Source organism: Panicum virgatum, chromosome 5N (genome assembly GCF_016808335.1).
Source record: "Panicum virgatum strain AP13 chromosome 5N, P.virgatum_v5, whole genome shotgun sequence".
Lineage (NCBI taxonomy): Eukaryota > Viridiplantae > Streptophyta > Magnoliopsida > Poales > Poaceae > Panicum > Panicum virgatum.
The window spans coordinates 2877859-2899397 of record NC_053149.1 but is presented as its reverse complement, the minus strand read 5'-3'; the positions used below and the strand labels follow the sequence as shown (position 1 = coordinate 2899397).

At 46.5% G+C, this 21539-nt stretch overlaps 3 protein-coding genes across 3 annotated transcripts; 2 read left to right on the top strand and 1 right to left on the bottom strand.

The window, feature by feature from the left end:
- Positions 1-988: 988 nt before the first annotated feature.
- Positions 989-2180, top strand: LOC120676826 (enoyl-CoA delta isomerase 2, peroxisomal-like). The gene has a single exon (XM_039958145.1). The coding sequence runs from the start codon at positions 1193-1195 to the stop codon at positions 1907-1909; it is 717 nt and encodes a 238-aa protein (XP_039814079.1). The 5' UTR covers positions 989-1192; the 3' UTR covers positions 1910-2180.
- A 4548-nt stretch (positions 2181-6728) lies between these two features.
- On the bottom strand, positions 6729-11063 carry LOC120673714 (shaggy-related protein kinase GSK1-like). Its single transcript, XM_039954693.1, has 12 exons — positions 10735-11063; positions 10509-10592; positions 9845-9904; positions 9482-9754; positions 9329-9403; positions 9191-9247; positions 8461-8601; positions 8310-8360; positions 8136-8231; positions 7878-7961; positions 7287-7388; positions 6729-7180 (listed from the first exon to the last, which is right to left on the bottom strand). The coding sequence occupies exons 1-12, from the start codon at positions 10837-10839 to the stop codon at positions 7088-7090; spliced, it is 1221 nt and encodes a 406-aa protein (XP_039810627.1). The 5' UTR covers positions 10840-11063; the 3' UTR covers positions 6729-7087.
- Positions 11064-18367: 7304 nt separating this feature from the next.
- LOC120676370 (protein ALP1-like) lies at positions 18368-20440 on the top strand. Its single transcript, XM_039957630.1, has 3 exons — positions 18368-18707; positions 19013-19790; positions 19867-20440. Exons 1-3 carry the CDS (start codon positions 18435-18437, stop codon positions 20313-20315), a joined length of 1500 nt encoding a protein of 499 aa, XP_039813564.1. The 5' UTR covers positions 18368-18434; the 3' UTR covers positions 20316-20440.
- The last annotated feature ends 1099 nt before the right edge of the window (positions 20441-21539 follow it).

The window sequence follows — 21539 nt, the reverse complement described above, 5'->3', positions numbered from 1 at the left end:
TCTTACGCAAGAGCAATACAACTCACAGTGGATGTAGGGTATTACGCTCCAGCGGCCCGAACCACTCTAAATCCTCAAGTGTTCTTGCGTTCTTGCTCCCTAGGTAGACATGCCGAATCGCTTAGTGCTTCCCCGAGTACTCACCCTCTGGGATTAGGCGGGTGCACTACGCCACCCGACTGTGGGTCTCCACAAACCACAACAAGGATCAACCTCTAATCTTATTTAATTTAAGCTAAAAATATTAAGATTTAAATTAAATTGTCAAGAAAAATATTAGAATCATAGCCTATTACCATCCCTGCAACACATTTTTTTAAAATAAAAATGCAAGTCGTTCTTTGGGAGGTGCATACTCGTGTTTTCTGATGGAGAACCATCGAGTGGCAATAATGTTTAGTGGGTCGTATACCCAGTTGCGTAGTCCCATCGGTTAGCCCAGGACGGCCCACCTACGTCCGCCGGTCTTCTCCTGCCTTGCACGAGTCGCCTTCAGTTCAAACAGTTTTTCTTCCGTGACCCAACTTTGTGTTTAGAGCATACTTTAGTCTGCCACGTCTAAGGTTAGCCAAGTTCGACCATCTTAGATAGCTGTTCTTGATTACAGCTACACTTGTGACAAGGTTATTTTGCCGGCAAACTGGGTCTCTTGCATCAATAATAAGTCAAAAAAGTGTGGCAAAATTCTCTTGGGCAAATATTTTCAACTTCGCTAAAGTTTAGCTACACATGGCCATCAGCTGTCCTTTGCACGGTCGTACTCGTACAGACCCAGATGTGTGGACTGGACTGCTGCACTGAACTTCTGAACACAATATGCCATGTGAACTGTACTGAACTGAAGAGAGCAAAACTTTTCATATGAATTAAACATGAACCAATTTAATAACATTTCATATGAATTGTGCGTGTAGTCAGATCGGTGCTCTAGTTCAGTGCACATTTCATATCATATGAATTAAACATGAACCAATTTAATAACATCTTCTGTTTTTATCGCCCATCCTTTGGTCTATCGTGGAAAGTTAGCCGCCAGATGCGTCATAGTAGGCTGCTCCTCCCAAACTCTGTCCATTATTTAACCAAAGACAGTTGATTCATCCATCAGAGACACAGAGAAGAGAGCTTCTCATTCCTTTCCACAAACCATCCCTCTTGGTCACGGCGGCCGGCCGGCCGGCCGGATCCCCAAATGGAGGGCAAGGACCTGTGCGCCGTCGAGAGGCGCGGCCGCGTGCACCTCATCACAATCACCGGCGCCGGCGACCACCGCCTCAACCCGGCCCTCCTCGCCGCTATCCGCTCCGCCGTGGCCGCCTCCGCGGGCGCCGGCGCGCTCGTCCTCGCCGCCGAAGGCAAGTACTTCTCCAACGGCTTCGACCAGGCGTGGGTGCGCACGGCGCCGCCCCACCTCCACGCCACCATGGACGGCGGCTTCCGCGCGCTGGTCGCCGACCTCCTGGCGCTGCCCATGCCCACGGTCGCCGCCGTGACGGGCCACGCCGCGGCCGCCGGGTGCGCGCTGGCCCTCGCGCACGACGCCGTCGTCATGCGCGGCTCCCGCGGGTTCCTCTACATGAGCGAGGTCGACGCCGGCATCAAGATCGTGGATTTCTTCGCCGAGCTGATCCGCGAGAAGGTCCCCGACGCGGCGGCGAGGAGGGACCTGGTGCTGCGCGGGGACAAGATGACGGCGGCCGAGGCCGCGCGGCGGGGCATCGTGGACGCGGCCGTGGACGGCGGCGTGGAGGACGTGGTGGCCGCGGCCGTCGCCGAGGCCGAGCGGCTCGCGGCGAGGGGCTGGGACGGGGAGGTCCTGGCCGAGATCAGGAAGGCCGCGTGGCCCAAGGTGTGGGGCCAGGTCAAGGACCACGGCGCCGGGCCGGCGGCCGCGCGGCCGCGGCTCTAGGCGCGCGCGGCGGCTGCGCTGGCTGGCTGGTACTAGCACAGCGACGCGCTTCTCATGACTCGCCGTTGACTAGAACATGTAGCTGCCCAGCTAGCTGGGTGAATAAATCTAGACGAATGTATCCTGCTTGCTGCCTGTACTTAGGAAGCAAATGATCTGATTGAACTGCTCTAGTGACGATCTGATTAAGAGTGTTCATGCCAGCCACCGAGAGCTCTTGTTGTGTGTAACATTGATACTAGTTGAATCGATCGCCAAGCAAGCTGTGGCAGCTCGCAGGTTTGTGCCATCAAAAAAAAAAAAAAAAAGCTCGCAGGTTTGTTAGCAACCAAGCAGCGACGGTGTTACCTGTGGCGGCGTCATCTGTAGCATGGTGGCAAACCAAGCACGCCCTAAACGACGTCATTTGAGGCTGCGAAGCATCAAAGATTTCTTGGTGGCCCTAATCGTTGTCACTCTAACTGCTGTGTTGATAAGACAAATACCAAGTGATTAGTGGAGAATGCTATGCTATGGAAATTGGAAAAAGAAGAAATAAATAACCCGTAACCGTGGGGAACACTCCGCTGATTTTGGACCACAAGCTGGGCCGTAATTACTCATGGGGCGTGCGAATTTGTAGGCTGCTACCTCTTCCTCAAGCAAAAGCCCCCCACACAGCATCGCCAAGGCGAGACGCCGGAGCCAGACAACCGACTGTTACGCTCAAGATGGTTCGCGACCAGATCTATTCACGAATCCGGTAGGCGGATGAGGTTCTCGCCGGCACACTCGAGCCGAAGCCCGCCACCGTCATCAACCGGGAGTTCCAAATCGAGTTCTCCCCTTCCGCACGAAAGGATTTAAGCAAGGTACGGTCACCTATTTCATGGGCCTACGATCTACTTGGTCCAGTTCGGTCCGGCAACACGAGTGTTGGGCTTCTTCTCGCGCATGGGCCTTGGTTGGGTCTTGATCAGGTTCGTGACATTCCTCCCTCGAGAAACAGCTTGACCGCAAGCCGTTGCAGATGGTAGCAACTGGCGTACCTAGTCTTCATCTTCCCAGGTGGCGAGTTCCGGTGGCCAGCCTGCCCATTGGATCAACATCTAAGAGATGGTGCGACGTCCCTTGTTCTTCAAACGGCGATCAAGAATGCATTCCGGTTCCTGCATAGAAGTAGTATCTGGTGGTAGAGCAGAAGAAACAGGTATGGTGTTACCGATAGCTTTCTTCAGTAATGAGACATGGAACACATGATGAATAGAGCTGTGCGCTGGTAGCTTCAACTTGTATGCCACAGAACCAATCTTACTCCTACTTCATAGGGGCCAAAGTAGCGAAATGATAGCTTGTGATTTGCCCTCGGAGCCACAGAGGTCTGGACATAAGGTTGCAATTTGAGCCAAACTCGATCACCCACAGCAAAAGATCGCTCAGAACGCTTCTTGTCAGCTTGCTGTTTCATGCGGTGCTGCACCCGTGTCAACTGTCACTTCAGAATGTCTGCAACATGATCACACTCCTTGAGCCATGCTTCCAAGTCAGAGTTGGTACAAACAGGGACTCCAGTGATGCCAAAGTGTCGTGGTTCTTGACCATAGAGTATCTCAAATGGGGACTTGGTCAGTGAGGAGTGATAGTTGGTATTGTACCAGAATTCAGCGGGTGATAACCATTTAGACCATTGGGAAGGACAAGCTTGAATAAAACAGCAAAGATAAGCCTCAATGCTCTGATTTACTCTTTCAGTTTGACCATCCGTTTGAGGATGGTAAGCTGAACTCATTCTCAGTTCAGTGCCAGAAAGACGAAATAGTTCTTGCCACAAGAGACTAGTAAAGACTTTGTCTCTGTTGGAGATGATAGCCTGAGGCATACCGTGGAGCTTGTAAATATTGTCCAGAAATAGTTGAGCAACCTTGAGAGCTGTGAAGGGGTGCTTCAACTTGATGAAGTGTGAGTATTTGGAAAACTTATCCACCACAACTAGAATACAGTTGAAGGAAAGAGAGGGTGGTAAACCTTCAATGAAATCCAGAGAGACTATCTGCCATGCTTGGTCAGGGACAGCTAGAGGCTGTAGTAATCCTGGATAATGGACTCTTTCAGTTTTGGCCTATTGACAAACAGAACATGATGCAACAAAGGTTTGAATGTGTTTCTTCATTTGAGGCCAGCTAAAAAGCTTCTTAATTCTGGTGTAAGTAACTAGAAATCCAGAATGTCCTCCTATGGGACTGGAGTGGAGGGCATGCATCACCTGCTGCTGTAATGTTTCAGAGTGACCCAGCCAGATCTTGTCTTTGAATCTGATAATTCCTTGAGTCAACTTGAATTGGCCCTGTTCTGGATGAACTGCAAGCCCAGACAATAGTTCACTGGCCTGGGGACTGTCAGCATAACTATTTTGGAGATCTTGGAGCCATACAGGTTGGGCAGCAGAAATAACCAATATTTCACTTGTAGAAGTAACAGGGAGTCGAGATAGAGCATCAGCAGCATTGTTGGTGGAACCCTTTTTGTAACAGATCTTATATTGCAAACCCATTAGTTTGGTGAGGGCCTTTTGCTGCCAGTAAGTGTTAAGCCTTTGATCATCCAGATGAACTAAGCTTCTCTGATCTGTCTGAATAATAAATTCAGCAGGTTGTAAATAGGACCTCCAATGATCTACAGCCATGAGAATTGTCAAGCTCTCCTTTTCATATGTAGATATCCCTTGATTCTTTGGGCCTAAAGCCTTACTAACATAAGCTATTGGGTGGCCATTTTGTTGCAACACTGCCCCAATGCCCTTGTCAGAAGCCTCAGTCTCCACAACAAACGGTTGACTGAAATCTGGCAGTGCTAAAACAGGAGCGGAAATCAATGCTGACTTTAATGCCTGGAAGGACTGATCAGTAATAGTGGTACAAGCAAAAAAATTGTCCCTTTTTCCACAGCTCTGTGAGGGGTTTGGCCAATAATCCAAAGTTTCTTACAAATCTTCTGTAGTACCCTACTAGGCCCAAAAAGCTCCTAACCTCCTTGATTGAAGTAGGGGTAGGCCAATCTTGAACTATGGAAACTTTCTTTGGGTCTGTAGCCACTCCTGATGGACTGATAACATGCCCTAAATAATTGAGTTGCTGCTTGGCAAAAGAACACTTGGACAATCTGACCTTAAAGTGATGTTCTCTTAAAAGGCCAAACACTTGTTTCACATGCTGCTGGTGTTCTGAGAGAGTCTTACTGTAGATGAGTATATCATCAATGAATACCACCACACATTTCCTTAATAAGGGGGCAAGAATGTGATTCATGATAGCTTGGAGGTAGCTGGTGCTCCTGTCAAACCATATGGCATGACCTTATACTCATAGTGGCCAAAATGAGTTTGAAAAGCAGTCTTGTGCTTATCTGATTCAGCAACTAATATCTGATGGAAGCCAAACCTGAGGTCCAAAGTAGTGAACCACTGAGCACCAAATAGTTCCTCAAACAACTCTTCTATGATTGGCAGTGGAAATTTGTTTTTGATGGTATAAGCATTCAGCCTTCGAAAGTCGACACATAGCCTCCACTCTCCTGTCTTCTTTTTCACCAACAAGACTGGTGAGGCATATGGACTGTTACTGGCCTGAATCCAGTCATTCTTCAGCAACTGGGCAACTTGTTTCTCAATTTCATCCTTTTGAAAAGGTGTATACCTATAATGCCTCAAACGAAAAGGCTGGGTTCCAGAGAGTAGAGGTATAGTATGGTCCTTGGTCTGCTGGGAGGTACACCAGTGGGTTCAGCAAATACATCTGAATACTGAGAAATGACTGTTTGCATCTGTGAGGGTATCTGATCATTTGTTGTGTGTTCTTCCATAGCATAAAGATGCACAATGCACCAAATCTCATCTTGCTTGTGCAATGCAACCAGCTGATCACCATCCATGATCTGACATTTCCCATCAAACTTCACCAACACGCAGTTTGCAGCTAAATGTAATTTGTATCGACAAAAATAGAAAAAAAAACCTAACTCAATCACTAAAGTCACCAAATTAGCCAATGACGATTGTATTAGAGTACAGGGTTTTGGACTGGAGAAGGAAAATGAATGGACATACCCATCAATCCCAGTTATCGATGAGGATATTTGCCTGTCGAGACAAACCGTAGAGACATGCTGCCTATCCAAACAAACCGTAGCGAGCATTTTCCATATCGGAATCTCACGAGGGCATTGTTAGCATAAATTGCGCGAGGTTAGTAGTCGGATTTGAGGGGGTGGTTTAGTCAGGATTAGGGTTTCGCATAGTTCATGAGCCCAGATCTATAGAAGGACGCAAAGATCAAGGCTATGTCGAAATCAATAAGCACGAAGCAAGTGATGTCTCCTCACCAGGTTACGCATGGTCGCGGGATGAATCGGCGGCGCCGCATGGCGGAAAACTTGCTTGATCTCCAGCCCTCTTCCGCCCAGGTACGCGATCGCCGAAGATACAGAGGAGCCGCGCCTGACCATCGCCATCGCCGATCGCAGCGCCGCCATCTCTCCCGCGAGAACCTTTTCGTCTTCCGCCCGGGCTCCGCGAGAACTTTTGGCGGGGTGCGTTACGTGAGATCCCAGGACAAGGATCGAGATCGAGGGGTCCTTGTGTTCCGTTTATGTAGGTCCGGAAGGTCAGTTGTATGCCGTATCGGACGACTTCCAGTTCCAGCCAACAGAACGATCGACCAGGGGTCAAAATAAGTTTTCTCAGGAGCAATTCCATTTCAACAGAGTTGTGGTCCCCACTTTCCGGCCTTAGAGTCGCATCACAACACGCATCTTAACTACAAAATGATGAGGCGACTAAGCATTATAAGGAGAGAAGAGAACAGGCATTGCAAGGAGATGATCATTTACATCATGGCGGACGAACAAAACAGGAGCAGCTACACTACTGCTGAGAAGTACCGACGAACATAATAACAAAAAACAGCCCTAGGCATTAACCAGTCACCACCTACAATCTTACCTTAACTACTGGACCAACATGCGCCAGTTACCGGCTTAACACTGGCGGTAGTTCTTTACGGTCAAGATAATTTACATAGTTTTACTTCTCTCAGGAACTGCTGGGTTGATCTCTCCTGATGGTACCATGTCGCCTATGCTTGCATCGGCCCAAGCTCATGGGGAACCAAGACCAAAAAGTTGAAAATCGCAGTGCCTGCCCTCCTAGCTTCCGGTGTGCCCGAAATTGACGCCATGTTGCCGTCTGATATGTTCGGGTATGAGCCTGTTGATGAGATCCGGAGAGGCATTTGCTAGCTGCATAACAGAATCAGTGGAATTGATGAGCACAGGAGTACAGCAAGAGCTAAGTGCATTCATTGGGGGCCTTAACAGAACAGTACATCATGTTTCGTATACTTACTTCATGCTTGAAGTTGAAGAGCAGAGGGAATGGACGGCCATTTGGCAGGCGTGCATTCGGCGCCCGTAGCTCATCGAAGAAGGGATGTGCACATGCATCAAGCTGCATAGAGTCCATGAAATGCATAAGTACACTTATAATCAACAGGATCCAAATCTAAAGATTATGTTGCATTCCAGCTACAGTGTGAGCACTATTGCTGTCTTTTTTAGGTGGGGCACTAACTAGTACACTTAACAAGCACATGTGACTATAAAGTTGCACCCACTCTTCATCAGCTAACACTCATCAACTCTTGGTTCCAGCCTCCTGGACCACTGGGTATCATAATTATCATATCTATGCAGGACCAGAAGCTATGGTTTGGGAGGACAAACTTCCACATGGATTTAACCTCTTTTAATTGATCATGCTCTATGAGACTGAATAATCGACAATAATGCAACCTAACAAAATATGCACAACCATGTAAAATGGACCACAAGCAGCACAGCAACCTTAGCCAGATGCCTCATTCCAATTTTCTATTAGCTCAACCCAACAGGTTCAAAAACAACAATAAAAGAAACGAAGTAAAAAAAAATTACTCACAGCAGAGCAGCGAAGACTTGGTGAGTATTGGAGGAGACGAGAAGCAAGGTCTATAGCTTCCGGAGGCATTCTCTTGTGGAAAATCTGGAGGATAAAAGTGTCTCAGTTAGTCACTGGTGCATTTTGAATTCAAAGTGCAGATTTGATATTAGATTATAGAACCAATTTAAGTGCGCTTCAGAGACATGGAACCGTAGACAACAATTACAATACCCTGTATGTAAAATGGCACGATATACATGATTGGACAATTAATACCTTGTGCCATGGATGAGCTTTTATCTGAGGAAACCTGAACTCAGTATAATTGGGGTTCATGCATCTTATCTCCTCACGAGTTGGAGTACCAAGAACCTACAAAATTTTCACATGGGCATAAGAAACACTCATAACATAATAGAAGAATGTGTGTTGCGGAACATTATGAAATACCTTGATTATCTCCACTAGCTGGTCAACCGCACTCTCTCCTGGAAACAGTGGCTGTTAAAAACACACGCAAAATGGTCACAATCACATCGTAGATATCTTTCTTAGTCGAGGTACATAAATAGATATTAATCATCTGATAAAGGCAACCAACCTGACCAAGAAGTAACTCCGCAAGAACACACCCAGCTGACCATATGTCTATGGAAGTTGTATACTCAGTTGCTCCAAATATGAGCTCAGGAGCACGATAATAACGAGAGCAAATGTAAGATATATTTGGTTCACCAGGAATCTGAAAAAGGAACACAAGGAACTGGTTAATAGGAGGGTCCAAATTATAATATGTGAAATGAACAGGAGTGCCAAGAGAGTCCAACAGTTAATGAGTTAAATTCCATATTTAGGAATCAATCAGTCAAGGTCAGGACACAGATTTTTATTTTACAGAAATATAGCAAGTGAACTAACATGATTGTGGACTACCACCAGCAAATGTGATAAACTGATAACTAAAAACCTCATAGCAGGTAACCGCACATGATAAAAACCAATTCAGTAAGCTTGACTCACAAGGAGGCACCATTTATCAATTGCATCGTTAATGAAAATGAACAGTCTGCGTAATAACAACAGTTAAATAGGAAATGTATTCATGTATTGTTTCAATACTCAAGCCACCCTCCAACATACGATTTAATTCTAACTACTACTGCTATCACAAAGCAATCATCAAAAGGCAAAAGCAACATATTGAAGATAAACGTAGAATGTTAACATAAACTGCTGCCCAATAGTAAACTAGCCTGACATAAGCATATTTCAACAATGCATACAAGTTCCGGATCCAACTACAGATTCTCTTGGGAGGAAAATTAACATACCAGGACTTTAGCGCTTCCAAAGTCACACAGTTTGACTTGGTGAGTGAGAGGGTCAACCTGTATAAGCAAGCAAGAGACCAATTCAAAAACAATTACTAAATCTCAGCAAGGACATGATCTTGTTCACATAACACATACCAGGACATTTTGTGGCTTTACATCCCTGTGGCAGACTCCTGGCACAGTATGAATATAAGCTAGCCCTCTAAAAAGCTGTAAACACAACATGAGACAACTCCTTAGCAAAACCGGAAAGCACATAAAAGCAGATGAGCATGGCAGTTCACCAACCTGATACATGTAGAGCTTGACATAGATAAGAGGCATTCTCTGGTTCGCATTGCTGTAGTGCTTCAGGACACGATACAGCGTCTCCGGAACATATTCCATGACAAGGTTCAAAAACAGCTCATCCCTGGGGGTTGTCGAGAAGAAGCAGTGCTTCAGACAGATGACATTGGGGTGTTCCATGGCGCGCATCAGTTGCAGCTCCCTGTTCTTGTAACGTCTATCTTGCAACACCTTCTTGATGGCAAAGGTCTCCCCAGTCTCCAGACACTTAGCCTACACGTCAAAAGCAATTCAATACCTATTGCATCAACTAACCTACAGCACCTTAAAGGAACAGAAATCTCCGAGACCAAGATGGCGTACCTGGAAGACAATCCCAAATGAACCTGTACCCACGACACGCTCCGCCATATAACTTATAGTCTGCAGTTAAGGCCAAAACAACACATGAGTAACCTAGGACAGAATTGAGGCTAACAAAAGTGGACAGGCCTCAGGTTAAGTGAGCAGGCAGGCATTCAGATTCTCACCCATCTAACTAAGCTAAAAATAGAGCATTTCTATTCTACACGACGAAACAGAGCACAAAACTAGCAAACCTAAAGGAGAACAAGCTTCGGAAATGCAGATTAGCAACCAATAATTAAGCGACCGAGCGCCGAAATTGCCGAAATGAAGCAATCTGCCGCGTAATACAGCCACAAACACTAAATCGTTGACATATCAAGGAAAGACAGAAATATCTGCACAGCTCGGCGCCTCCAAAATAGGGGAAACAGTACAATTTCTTAGCAAACCAGTCTAATCCACCGAATTTCGCCCGAAAATGAAGGCAACACTAGCAAGTTAACTATAAGCTACCGAACACGAATCCCAGATCAAACCAAGATATCACGACGGATTCCGACCGCGATTCCGCGACCAAACAAGCAACGAAAGCATCCTACGCGCACTAGCAGCAGGCCAGCAGCAACATTCATCCACAAGCCGTCGCGACAGACAGATAAGACAGAGAATCGCAGCTCACCCTCTTCGGTTCGCCGTTCTTCCCACCGATGGTGGTGGAGATAATGTGGCCCGGGACCCTCTCCCCCTCTTGGCCTTCCTTCTTCTGCGCCACCAAAGCCAAACAACAAACAAAAAAACAAGCACCATTAGACACAACGCCCATAGAGCCAGCAGATCGGGCAGCGCCCGGCCCCGACCCCCATCGCAGATCCGACCCCAGCCCCAGATCTGGGCCACCCGCTCACCTTCTCGCCGCCGGCGGGGGGAACCGCCGCCGCTGCGTCCTCGGTGGCGGCGGCGGCAGGGGGCGCGTCCAGCGCCATGGGTTCCGGCCCCGGCGGCGCGTCCATGCGTCGGGGTGGGAAGCGGAGATCGCCGCGCTCGCCGCTGAGTCCGAGGCCGGTGGGGGGCAGCTGCGGCTGCGGCTGCGGGGTGGTTCGCTTGGGGTTGGGGAATGGGGATGGTGGTGTGGGGAGGTGTGGAGCGGCAGTGCTTTTGACCGGTCGGGGCCGCGAGGACTGCCGCCGCTCGCGGCTCGCCTTTGCTTTGCTTTGCTTTGCTTGGCTTTCGACAGCTTGGGACACCCCGCTTGCCTGCTGACTCATTTTAAGTAGCTGGGGGTGGGGATTATTCTTGGCAGAGAGTTACTACTGCTAATCTTTTTCAGCAGTAGCAGTTTCTGCTGCTAATCTTTTTCAGCAGTAGCAGATTCTGCTGGTAAATTTTGAGGCCCTGGAACAGGAGTGCATTGGCTGCCTGCCAAAAATGAGGGCTGGATACAGTGGCAGTAATCAAGCGCAATTACTGAGTGCTCTGGCAGATTTTGGCTGGAGTATTTACAGTACACCAGGACCTGGCGAACAAGTGGTCAAGTGCATTGCTTGCCTACCAAAAATGAGTTCGGCTACTAATCATTGCTATTTGCTGGCTGGTATAGTAGCAGGAACATAATTTGGCTACCTCTAAATCCTCTCCTCTCTTTGACAGTACATATTGTTCCTCTCTTTTTTTTCCCCTTTTGCTGACAATAATAATATGAGGATGAGGAGTCTGGCTACTGCTCATTGCTATTTAATGCCTGCTAAAAAAACATGACCATATTTTTTGCTTGCTTTTAATTCCCTCTCCTTCTACATAAGTTTTCTACAGTAGATGAACCCCTGGCTAAGGATAAGGAGTGCCTTGCTTGCCTGGCAAGAATTAGAGTGAGGGGAATGGCTAGTAATCATTGCCTGATTGCTGGCTGCTATAGAGGGATCAACAGTTTTGGTTGCTTTCAATTTTTCCCAACCCTTTTACACTACACATTCTCTTCTATTTACTACTGCCAAAATGATAAAGGAGTGACTGGCTACAGCTCAATGGTATTTACTGCTTGCTACAAAATGAGCATATTTTAGCTGGCTTTTAATTCTCCCCATTTCACACATTCTTTTAGTCTTAGCAGTGCAATCAGGGAAAAATGGTCACCAGTGAAAATTACCCTCTTTTAAGAATCCATTTCAACATGCTCGAAAATGTAGGATGAGAATAGCCGCAGCTAAAATTATTTATGCGCATTCTTCTATTCTGAACAACCACCGAAATATAAATCACCATTCAAAACTGATGGAGAAAGTTCTTCCAACATGCTTCAAATTCCACATCCAAATCTCTCACAACGATTTTTTTCAACAGAACAAATCCCAAACCAAAATGTCATGAACAGTGGCTGCAGGCTGCACGTCGACGTACGCACGAAAGAAAGGTAAACGGCAGTCTCGTTCCAAAAGCTTGTGCTTGCGCCAGTGTCACCGGGTAACCTCACACTCCGCCAGCTGCGGTTGGTACCGTACGACCGGCACCATAACTGCCGCCACCACCCACGTCCGTTGAACAAGGCCGGACCAGGAAACCGGCCGCGGAGCAACCACCACCACCACCTGAGTACCTGACCGCCGCCGCCCACCCCGGTGGCGTCCGGCAGCGAGCGATCCGGCGGGGAAGCGAAGCGAGCGGCGTGACACGGTGGCGGTCAAAGCGGCCGAGGCGAGAGAGTCCCGAGAATGCCCTGGCGGCTGGCGCTGGCGGAGCCTCCCCTCCGGCAGGCAGCGCGGCCCCACCGGGGCCTTGTTTAGCCGGGGCGGGGCCCGGCCCGATCATTGTTAGCGCGCCCTAATAATTGGCCTCGGAGACGCCTCGCGTCACATGCGTCCTCGCTGTAGCGCCACCGACCGTTACTCCTCGTCCCTTTTGACCCGGGGCGATCCAACGGCCCCGGGCTTCCTTCCCTGGAGCCTGGACGGACGGATCGATGCCTCAGGCCCGTGCCCAGGTGGCGTGAGGAAGAGGGAGCTTGAGCTGAGGGATGGTCCTGCGTCCAGCTATAAGATCAGAGCGGGGTAGTTCGGTCAAGAGCCGAGAGCTCGTAGTAGCCAGGAGGAGCTGGTCCTCGTCCTCCAGATCACCACGCACATGGCGACCGCGAGCTCGTAGTCGTAGCGTTGCTGTTTTGTGCGCGCGTTGCGTTGCGTCCCCGGTGACTGCCACTGTACTTGATCTGGATTGTGCGGTCAAAGCTGGCGATGGGACTTGATCTGGATTGTGCCGTCAAAGCTGGCGATGCGACTTGATCTGGATTGTGCGGTCAAAGCTGGCGATGGGAGCTGATTTTTTTTAAGAAATCTTGCATGACGTATTAAATGAAGTTTATTTGTAAATTTTTTTATATATGTGTGTAAATTTACGAGCCGAATATAACGAGTCTAATTCATCCATGATTAGATACAGTAATACTATAGTAACTATGTTTTAATCATCCTCTAATTGCACGGTCAAATGTCTCATTAGTTACAGTAACTACTACGGTACCATGGTGGTGAAGGTGGTTTTGTAATTAGATTTTATTTAATATTTATAATTAGTGGTCAAAGCCGCGAAAAAATTTTACGGAATTTTTTTCAGGCTCAACCAAACACGGGCCTGGGCGTCTGGGGTTGGAGATCGACGCTGGATTGGACTGGGCGTCTGGGGTTGGAGATCGACGCTGGATTGGACGCTACCGCCCCTCCCTGCTGGCAGTCAAATCCGCTCCCCGATTATGCGGTCAAAGCCGTCTGTTCCGAGCTAGCTATCTTTGCCTGCTTCCCTAGTCAATATTTTTGTTGATATGGAGGAGAGAAGTGAGGAAAGAAAAGAGAACTTGTCTTTTGTTCTAGCATCAAACTTAGTACGGAAGCATAGGCATGTGGGCCCAAATAAAAATAAATGTGAGGAAGAGTAAAAAAAAGAAAATAAGGCATGACATTACATAATAAAAAAATTAGAGTCAAATATAAGACAACTATTATATGATTTGACTTTTATTACTTGGCTTATACTTAGCTCTACTATTAACCTGAAAGGTCCTGGTAGGCTAGCTGCTGCTGCCTGCTGCGGTGGTGGAAGCCTAGAAAGATCTGTCAGGCTTTCAGCTAGAAATCGCTCTTCCACTTTGGGTGTGTTTAGTTACACCAAATTTCCAAATTTTCCATCACATCCATCACATCTCCTATCACATCGATACATTAAATATAGCAAATAACTCATGCATGGAGTACTAAATGTAGTTAAATAAAAAAACTAATTGCATAGTTTTGATGTACGTTGCGAGACGAATCTTTTGAGCCTAGTTAGGTCATGGTAGGACAATATTTACCACAAACAAACGAAAAGTGCTACAGTGTGCTACAGTGACTGATGTGACTTTTTCTCCCTCTTTTCACCTCATCTAAACACAGCCTTTCACACAATTCCTGATCCACATGTTCATCGGGTTTCTCCTCACCATTCCAGTTCCAACCTAGACTAGCCCACACTTCCGTTCCATGCTAACAACGAGGTAGCTAGGGCCATGGCCATCGCACCTTTCGATGAAAAGCGCCGGCCTCGTGCCGAAAACTTGGACCTTTAGGAAGACCCGGAGCTAGCCCCGCATTGTTCGTTCCTGATCCGCCGGCGTTGCACACTGGCCAGTGGCCACACTTGGCCAGCGGCAGCTCGCCGCAGCTACGGGCTAGCGCCGTGACCGGGCGCCGGGCAGGGTAGGCTTTGACTGCAGCCGCCGCGTTCAAACACGCATGGGCCATCCGCCCAGTACAGTGCCGTGCAGTGCAGAGAGCAGCGCCGGCGCGCCCGGATTCTTTTTCTTCTGCCCATCCACCGGCCACCGCTGCTGCTGCACAGGCCCAAGCCAGCCGCTGCTTTCAGTCCAGAGCAGCCGCAAGCAGGCCAGCCGAACACGCTTGCGCCGAAACCCGCTGCTGGGGAGTACTTGCAAGTCGCGGCCTGCAAGCAAAGCTGTTCCGTGATGTGAATGCTCGCAGCGACGTTTGCCTGACCTGTACCCGACTCGGAGCAGCTTGCAGCTCCTTGCTTGCCGACCTCCATGACTCCTCCATCCCTTCACAGGCTGTGTTTAGTTCCAAAAAACTCCCCTCCCAAACTCCAAACTTTCCATCACATCTCCATCACATCAAAACATTAAATATAGCAAATGACTCATGCATGGAGTACTAAATGTAGTTAAATAAAAAAACTAATTACATAGTTTTGATGTACGTTGCGAGACGAATCTTTTGAGCCTAGTTAGCTCATGATAGGACAATTTTTACCACAAACAAACGAAACGTGCTACAGTACGCTACAGTGACTGATGTGACTTTTCGCATCCACTTTTTACACTCTTTTTACACATCTAAACACACCCACAGCTTCACTTGTAAGCTCTGCACTCTGCACTCTGCACCGAGCTGCTCCGGTAACCTGCCGGCATCGGTTCAGTAGTCCAGTCCATGGAATACAAAACAGCTCGATAATCGTGATTATCGGTGAAATTTATCATTACCGGTGCTAGCTAAAAACGTAAACCGATTGGAATTTCGCTGGATTTCAATGAAAAATTCAAAATTTTAAAAAAATCATAAAAAGTAGAGAACTTATTTTTATAAAAAACTAGACATTCTCTTGATTCCAGAATGTTGTCACATGTTGAAAGCAATAATTGTTTGTTTAGGGAAAAATATTTTTATCGATGATGCTGCAGCTGGGAGAGGAGCTGTGCTCGTGGCGTCGATAATCGAGGTAAATCGTTGATTATCGATTTGTATCGGACGATTTTCAGTTCATTTCAGCTTCTTTTTTATTTCTACTCACCGATTTGGCCAAATATACTACATTGGTATACAATATTCCTTGGATGGTTGGTTGTATCACAGATATAAAATCTAGGCTACATTATTAGATATTAGTCCTGGAGAAAAGTTTCTTGTTGTACAAAATGATATGTTAAATAGGATAATAAGGTGCATGCCTTTACTTTATATTATATGCCCAAATGGTACAAATTAAGAGTGAGTACCATTTATTCATAGCATAATTTTAACACATATATGGTTCGATTTCCCTTCTTGTAGGTGAATGTCTGATAATCAGGACTTACTTTGGGAACATGGAGAGAAGATTAGCATTGGCTTCAAGTGCAAATATTATCGTGTTGAAAAGGTGGAGGAGGGGCAACCCATGCCACACAAAATCATGGTCAACCCATGTCACAACGGAGGACGACAAGCAACCGACGTCGATCTGATCCTCGGGAAGGTGATAGCTCCAGCCCAGTAAGTTCAACCTTCTTCAGCTATCCACGTCCACCCTCCTACCCATATCCATACCCACAACCATACCCATATCTGTAACCACCACCATATCCAAGCCACTTCATTCAACTACCGGTACATCTTGGCATGAGCACTAGTGGTCAGATTGGTGAATTACAGGTATGTATGTATCTATATTACAATTTCATCATTATGTGTTCCCCGCTTATTTGAGTTCATTTCAATATTTAGGAATATTATTATGGATATCACACATACCAGCAAGAAGAGACCGAAGAATGATTAAATTGATATGCCGAATGCCTTCATGTATGAACTATATGCTTGCTAGTTTATATGTAGCTTCTATAGACTATGTACTCTTGTTTCTATGCACTATGAGGTTTGTATGAACTATGCACTCTTTTGTTTCTTTGAACTATGAAGTTTGTATGGACTACGCACTCATTTGTTTATATGGACTATACACTTCGTGGTTTGTATACATGTGCAAATTCATGTGCTTTATGCAATTTATGGGCAAAATATGTAAACATGTTTATTTCTTAGGCAATCTCATATGTAAAATTGTGCATGTATGTGTAATTTATCTAATATAATATAATACATAAACTAAAAAATTAAATGCTATCAAACCTTTATATTTTTTCCACTGCCAAAACACATTTTTAGTAGGCGAAGCGATAAATCATTCGGTTTGCATCGATTATCGACGATAAATTATCGATTTTCATTTTTTTGAATTTGGGTCCCTTTACCAGTTTTGGCGATTTTTCACCGATTTTCAATCGATTATCGTTACCGGAGCTCACTGATAAATGCTGTATGGCCGGTAATGTAATCCTTGGTCCAGTCTCAAGTATGGAGAAAGCAAGGCCCCGTTTGGTTAGTTTAGCATATCTAGAAGATACTTTAATTGTTAATTACAGATATTAAATAAAGATGGTTCTTTAAAACAATTTCAGAATCCTCGCGCTAGAAACTTTGACGAATCTAGTGAGATCTTTGATCGCATGATTAAATAATGGTTACTATAGCACCACTGTAGGCAATAATCGATTAATTATCACCCGTCAAAATTTTTTACAAATAAATGTCATTTAATATTTTATATATGTAAGATTCTCTTCTAGAAGACCTTAGAGCAGGATAACTAGCCCGAAGTTGCTGCGTTCATCAAGATAATTTCCTAGGCTTTTGCTTCTCCTCTTCTCCGTTCCATCTATCAACATTCCAATCATCCAATGGCTGACGTAACTGGGTACCAGAAAGAAATCCTGATTGGAGCATCTGCTTCTCCATTCCAACCAAGTTTTCCGGCCGTCTAAAATATTTGCCGACTTGAGAACGAATTTCGCGTCACACAACTACATTCTTTCTCCCTATTTAAATTTGTAAATCTGCTGCCTTGGCCGCGCCTGCGCTTCAGTTCTCGGTGCGCTCGAATGATTGCCATTTCTTATTCTTCCTGCCAGTGGTGTTCTTTCTCCAAATAGGATATGATCGGGAACTTAGCGGGTAATTTAATATGTATGTGCTAGTGCTAATGATTCGTGGCTGTTAAAAAACTGGTAGCAATCTGAATATTCTGGATTTCCAGTAGTTCTGAATCTTTTATCATTGAGAGTGTCTGGATTTTTCTGGTATAAGTTCTGAATCTTTTATCATTGAGAGTGTCTGGATTTTTCTGGTATAAGCTAGTCAAGGGTGTGTGCTGGCTCTGCATAATATGTGTCTGTGTGATGGAATTTGGCTATCTGAAATCTTTTATCTAATAGTTAAGTCTACATTACTATTTGAAATTTTGAATTTAAGGAGCATGTCTGAAGTTAGTCTGCACAAGCATTTATTACCCACCATGTTTGTTATACCACAGTGCTTTGCCATTGGATTTAGTCATTTATAAGCGTTATGGAGAACTTTCAGGAGCTCATTGATCCTGTCCATTGTAACTCTAGATCAATTCCCTGTTTTTGCTGCGAGTTTTAGTTTTCAGGTACAAACGATGACAGAGCTTTATTTTTCTTTTGATGGAATGGAACTCACAATTCACAGAGATCTATCATTATATTCTCATGAGTAAATGATTTGTTGGTCTCGTACATACAGCAAATTTTAAGCAAACCACTTGAGTGAATTGTTCGTTAACCTATATTTTTTGTTTAACGACTTGACTGATGTTGGTAATGTACAGACTTTGGCTAGTACAATATCTTATCACAGAAAGGCTAATAATTCATTCTGTACAATATCTTATCTGCAGCCCAAGCAAAAGGTCCAAACGTGCAGCAGTTAGGTCAGTGGACAGCAACATGACCCGCCACATTGAGCTTATGAGTAACAGGAATAAGCTCATACATGACCTGTGGCGGATAAGGGAGGAAACGGAAGAAGCTGCCCGCACTGAGCATAGGACGAGGGTCCAGAAAGTGTACAAGCTGGCAGCGGACTTAGGTGTCAGTGCAGAGACGACACCGCAATTGTTTCACGGAGTAATGCACATAGTGGAGTCTGACGCTCTTATGGAGCTGTTCTTCATCGCCACCCCTGCAGAAAGGCGCTTCATGATGGAGAACTACTCGAGGGTCAACAACTAGATCCTCCTAAATTATTTGCAGTTTCATTAGTGTTTGAACTAAGTCTGTGTTTGAACTATGTCTGTGTTTCGAGGATTTGTGTTTGAACTATGTCTATTTTAATGAACTAAATTTGTGGTTTTTTGTTATGGCTAAATTGCAATTAAATATTTATGCATTGATGGCATGATTTGAATTATTGTTCAGATATATGTGAGATGGTGATTTGCATTATGCATGGATGGGCTGATTTCAATTATTGTTCTGTTGTATGATGGTACTGATAAAATGTTGGTCATTGTTTGTTTTCGCAGGCTGCTGTGACATCAACAACTTCAACCCATTACAATAACAATTGGGTTGATGGTTTCTTCGATTTGCTTGAGCTTGCTTTGGCAGATGAAGACGAGGAAGCCTTCTTCGATGATATGTATGAATATGCCGTGCATGCTGAAAAGCATTTGAGTAGAGCACCATACAGGCAACCTCAAATGACCGGTTTGGAATGGGTACAGAGGAAGTTGGGGGATACGAAGTCCTGTTACAAAATGTTTAGAATGAGCCCAGATATGTTTCATAGCCAGCATTCCCTGCTTGTACAGTCTTATGGCCTCAAATCTAGTACCAAATCCACCTCGATTGAGACTCTAGGGATGTTTCTTTGGATGCTTGGGGCCCCTCAATCAGTTAGGCAAGCTGAGGATAGATTTGAGAGATCATTGGGGACAGTTAGCAAATTGTTCACCAAAGTTTTGAAGAGTGTGGTAAAGCTTGCTGCCGACATCATAAAGCCTGTGGACCCACAATTCAGCACAATGCATCCTAGACTAGGGAACCATAGGTTCATTCCCTACTTCAAAAATTGCATAGGGGCCATAGATGGAATTCATGTACCCTGTGTGGTGCCGAAGAATCTGTTCATGCAGCATTTGAGTCGGAAGGGGATGACCACACAAAATGTTATGGTTGCCTGTGACTTTGACATGAGGTTTACATTTGCTGTCAGTGGATGGCCTGGATCTGTTCATGATATGAGACCCTTCAATGATGCAACGACAACATATAGCCATGTGTTTCCACATCCACCAGCAGGTAAAGTTGCAATCTGGAAGTTCATTTGCCAATGGTACTTGTAGTTACTGACACTAACTCATCCATTTTGGTACAGGGAAGTATTACCTAGTGGACTCGGGGTATCGCAACCAGGTTGGATACCTAGCTCCTTACAAGGGAACAAAGTACCATCTGCAGGAGTATAGGAATGCCGCACCACCACAAGGTATGGAAGAGACCTTCAACTATGCACATTCTTCCCTCAGGAATGTCGTTGAGAGGTCTATTGGTGTGCTGAAAATGAAGTGGAGGATGCTGGAGGAGATACCTGGTTATGCACCGCAAAACCAAAGCGAAATCATACAGGCAGCATGTGCATTGCATAATTTCATTAGGAATAGTGGCTTGCGGGATAGACACTTTGATCGTTGTGACCGTGATGAGAACTCTGTGCCGCATCAAGCATTTGAGGATCAGCAGGAGACTGAAGAAGTGGAAGATGAACTGGACAACATGAATGCGTTTCGGGATTCGATTGCGCTTGCTTTGTTTTACCGTAATTGACAGTTTGTTCGAACTGTGTATGTGTGTGAGATGGACATGGACATGTGCTGTTTTGTTTGTGAAGAAAATGTGTATGCTTGCGAACTGTTCGTTTGTGGTTCAATGACGGTAATAGTGTTCATATCTGTTTTTGTGGCATTGTGATAGGGTGTGTGAGATCACCAGTTACATGTTTGAGATTTGATGACAGCATCATGAGCATGCATGTTTATGCATGGAAGAAGCAATGCTACCGAAATGAAGCATTAAATAAGGGCAACCAGGGAAAGTTGTTGCTGCCTAAAAAAATTTGGGAACTAAACACCACCCAAATTTTTTTGGGGTCTGAAGTTTTTTTGGGTTCACCTGCCAATGGCAGATTTATGGCTTTGGGTAAATTTTTTTTTGCCAACTAAACGCAGCTATAGTAGTACTCGAAATAGACGGCTTTGACTGCATAATCGGGGAGCGGATTTGACTGCCAGCAGGGAGGGGCGGTAGCGTCCAATCCATCGTCGATCTCCAACCCCAGGCGCCCAGGCTCCGCACCTATCGCCAGCTTTGACCGCACGATCCAGATCAAGTCCCTCCGTCCCAGTATATTAGCACTCGAAGCATTTGAATTGAAGAAATAGTAGAGAGATGAAATGACGCATGTGCCCCTGAAATGGGATGATGTGGTACAGCAGCACAGGAGCAATGCAGCGTTTCACGGGGGCCGCCAACACAATCTGAGGCTGGAGAAGCTCCCGTCCTCTCTGCAGCAGCCGCCGTCGCCGCATGAAGGCCTGCGAACGACGCCGCTGCAGCCCCTGATGCCGCGCCTCCCACCGCCGTCGCAACTGCTCCCGCGCACCACCCGTCCGCTGGTCCTGCCGCCACCGCACCAGCGCTAGCAACTCCCGCCGACACCCCCGCAGGAGCTGCCGCTGACGGCACCTCCGCGTCCTCGTCAGGTGGTGCCGCCTGGGGACCGGCGGCGGAGGAGTCCGACACCGGCGGTGGAGGGGTCGGAGATCTGCGGGAGGGATTGGGGATTTTCTTTCCCTTCCCTTTTCTCAGCGCACGGTGGGCCTTGGGAGGTGGGGGAACCCACACAAATGCTTACTCCCGCCGCCGCCGCGCCCCGCACCTCCTCCCGCCGCTGCGCCGCCGCACCTTCCGCCGCCGCGCGCCGCGGCACCTCCCGCAGCCGGTGCTTGCCGCGCCACCTGCCGTCGCCACCGCAGCACCCACTGCCGCCGC

Excerpts from the sequence above, each read along its gene's own strand:
- LOC120676826 (XM_039958145.1), top strand. The coding sequence starts at position 1,193 with ATGGAGGGCAAGGACCTGTGCGCCGTCGAGAGGCGCGGCCGCGTGCAC.
- LOC120673714 (XM_039954693.1), bottom strand. The coding sequence starts at position 10,839 with ATGGACGCGCCGCCGGGGCCGGAACCCATGGCGCTGGACGCGCCCCCT. Across the intron at positions 9,248-9,328 it reads TAAAGCCACAAAATGTCCTG|GTTGACCCTCTCACTCACCA; the intron begins GTATGTGTTATG and ends TTGCTTATACAG. Across the intron at positions 7,389-7,877 it reads CAAGTCTTCGCTGCTCTGCT|CTTGATGCATGTGCACATCC; the intron begins GTGAGTAATTTT and ends GACTCTATGCAG.
- LOC120676370 (XM_039957630.1), top strand. The coding sequence starts at position 18,435 with ATGACCCGCCACATTGAGCTTATGAGTAACAGGAATAAGCTCATACAT. Across the intron at positions 18,708-19,012 it reads TGATGGAGAACTACTCGAGG|GCTGCTGTGACATCAACAAC; the intron begins GTCAACAACTAG and ends TTGTTTTCGCAG. Across the intron at positions 19,791-19,866 it reads GTTTCCACATCCACCAGCAG|GGAAGTATTACCTAGTGGAC; the intron begins GTAAAGTTGCAA and ends ATTTTGGTACAG.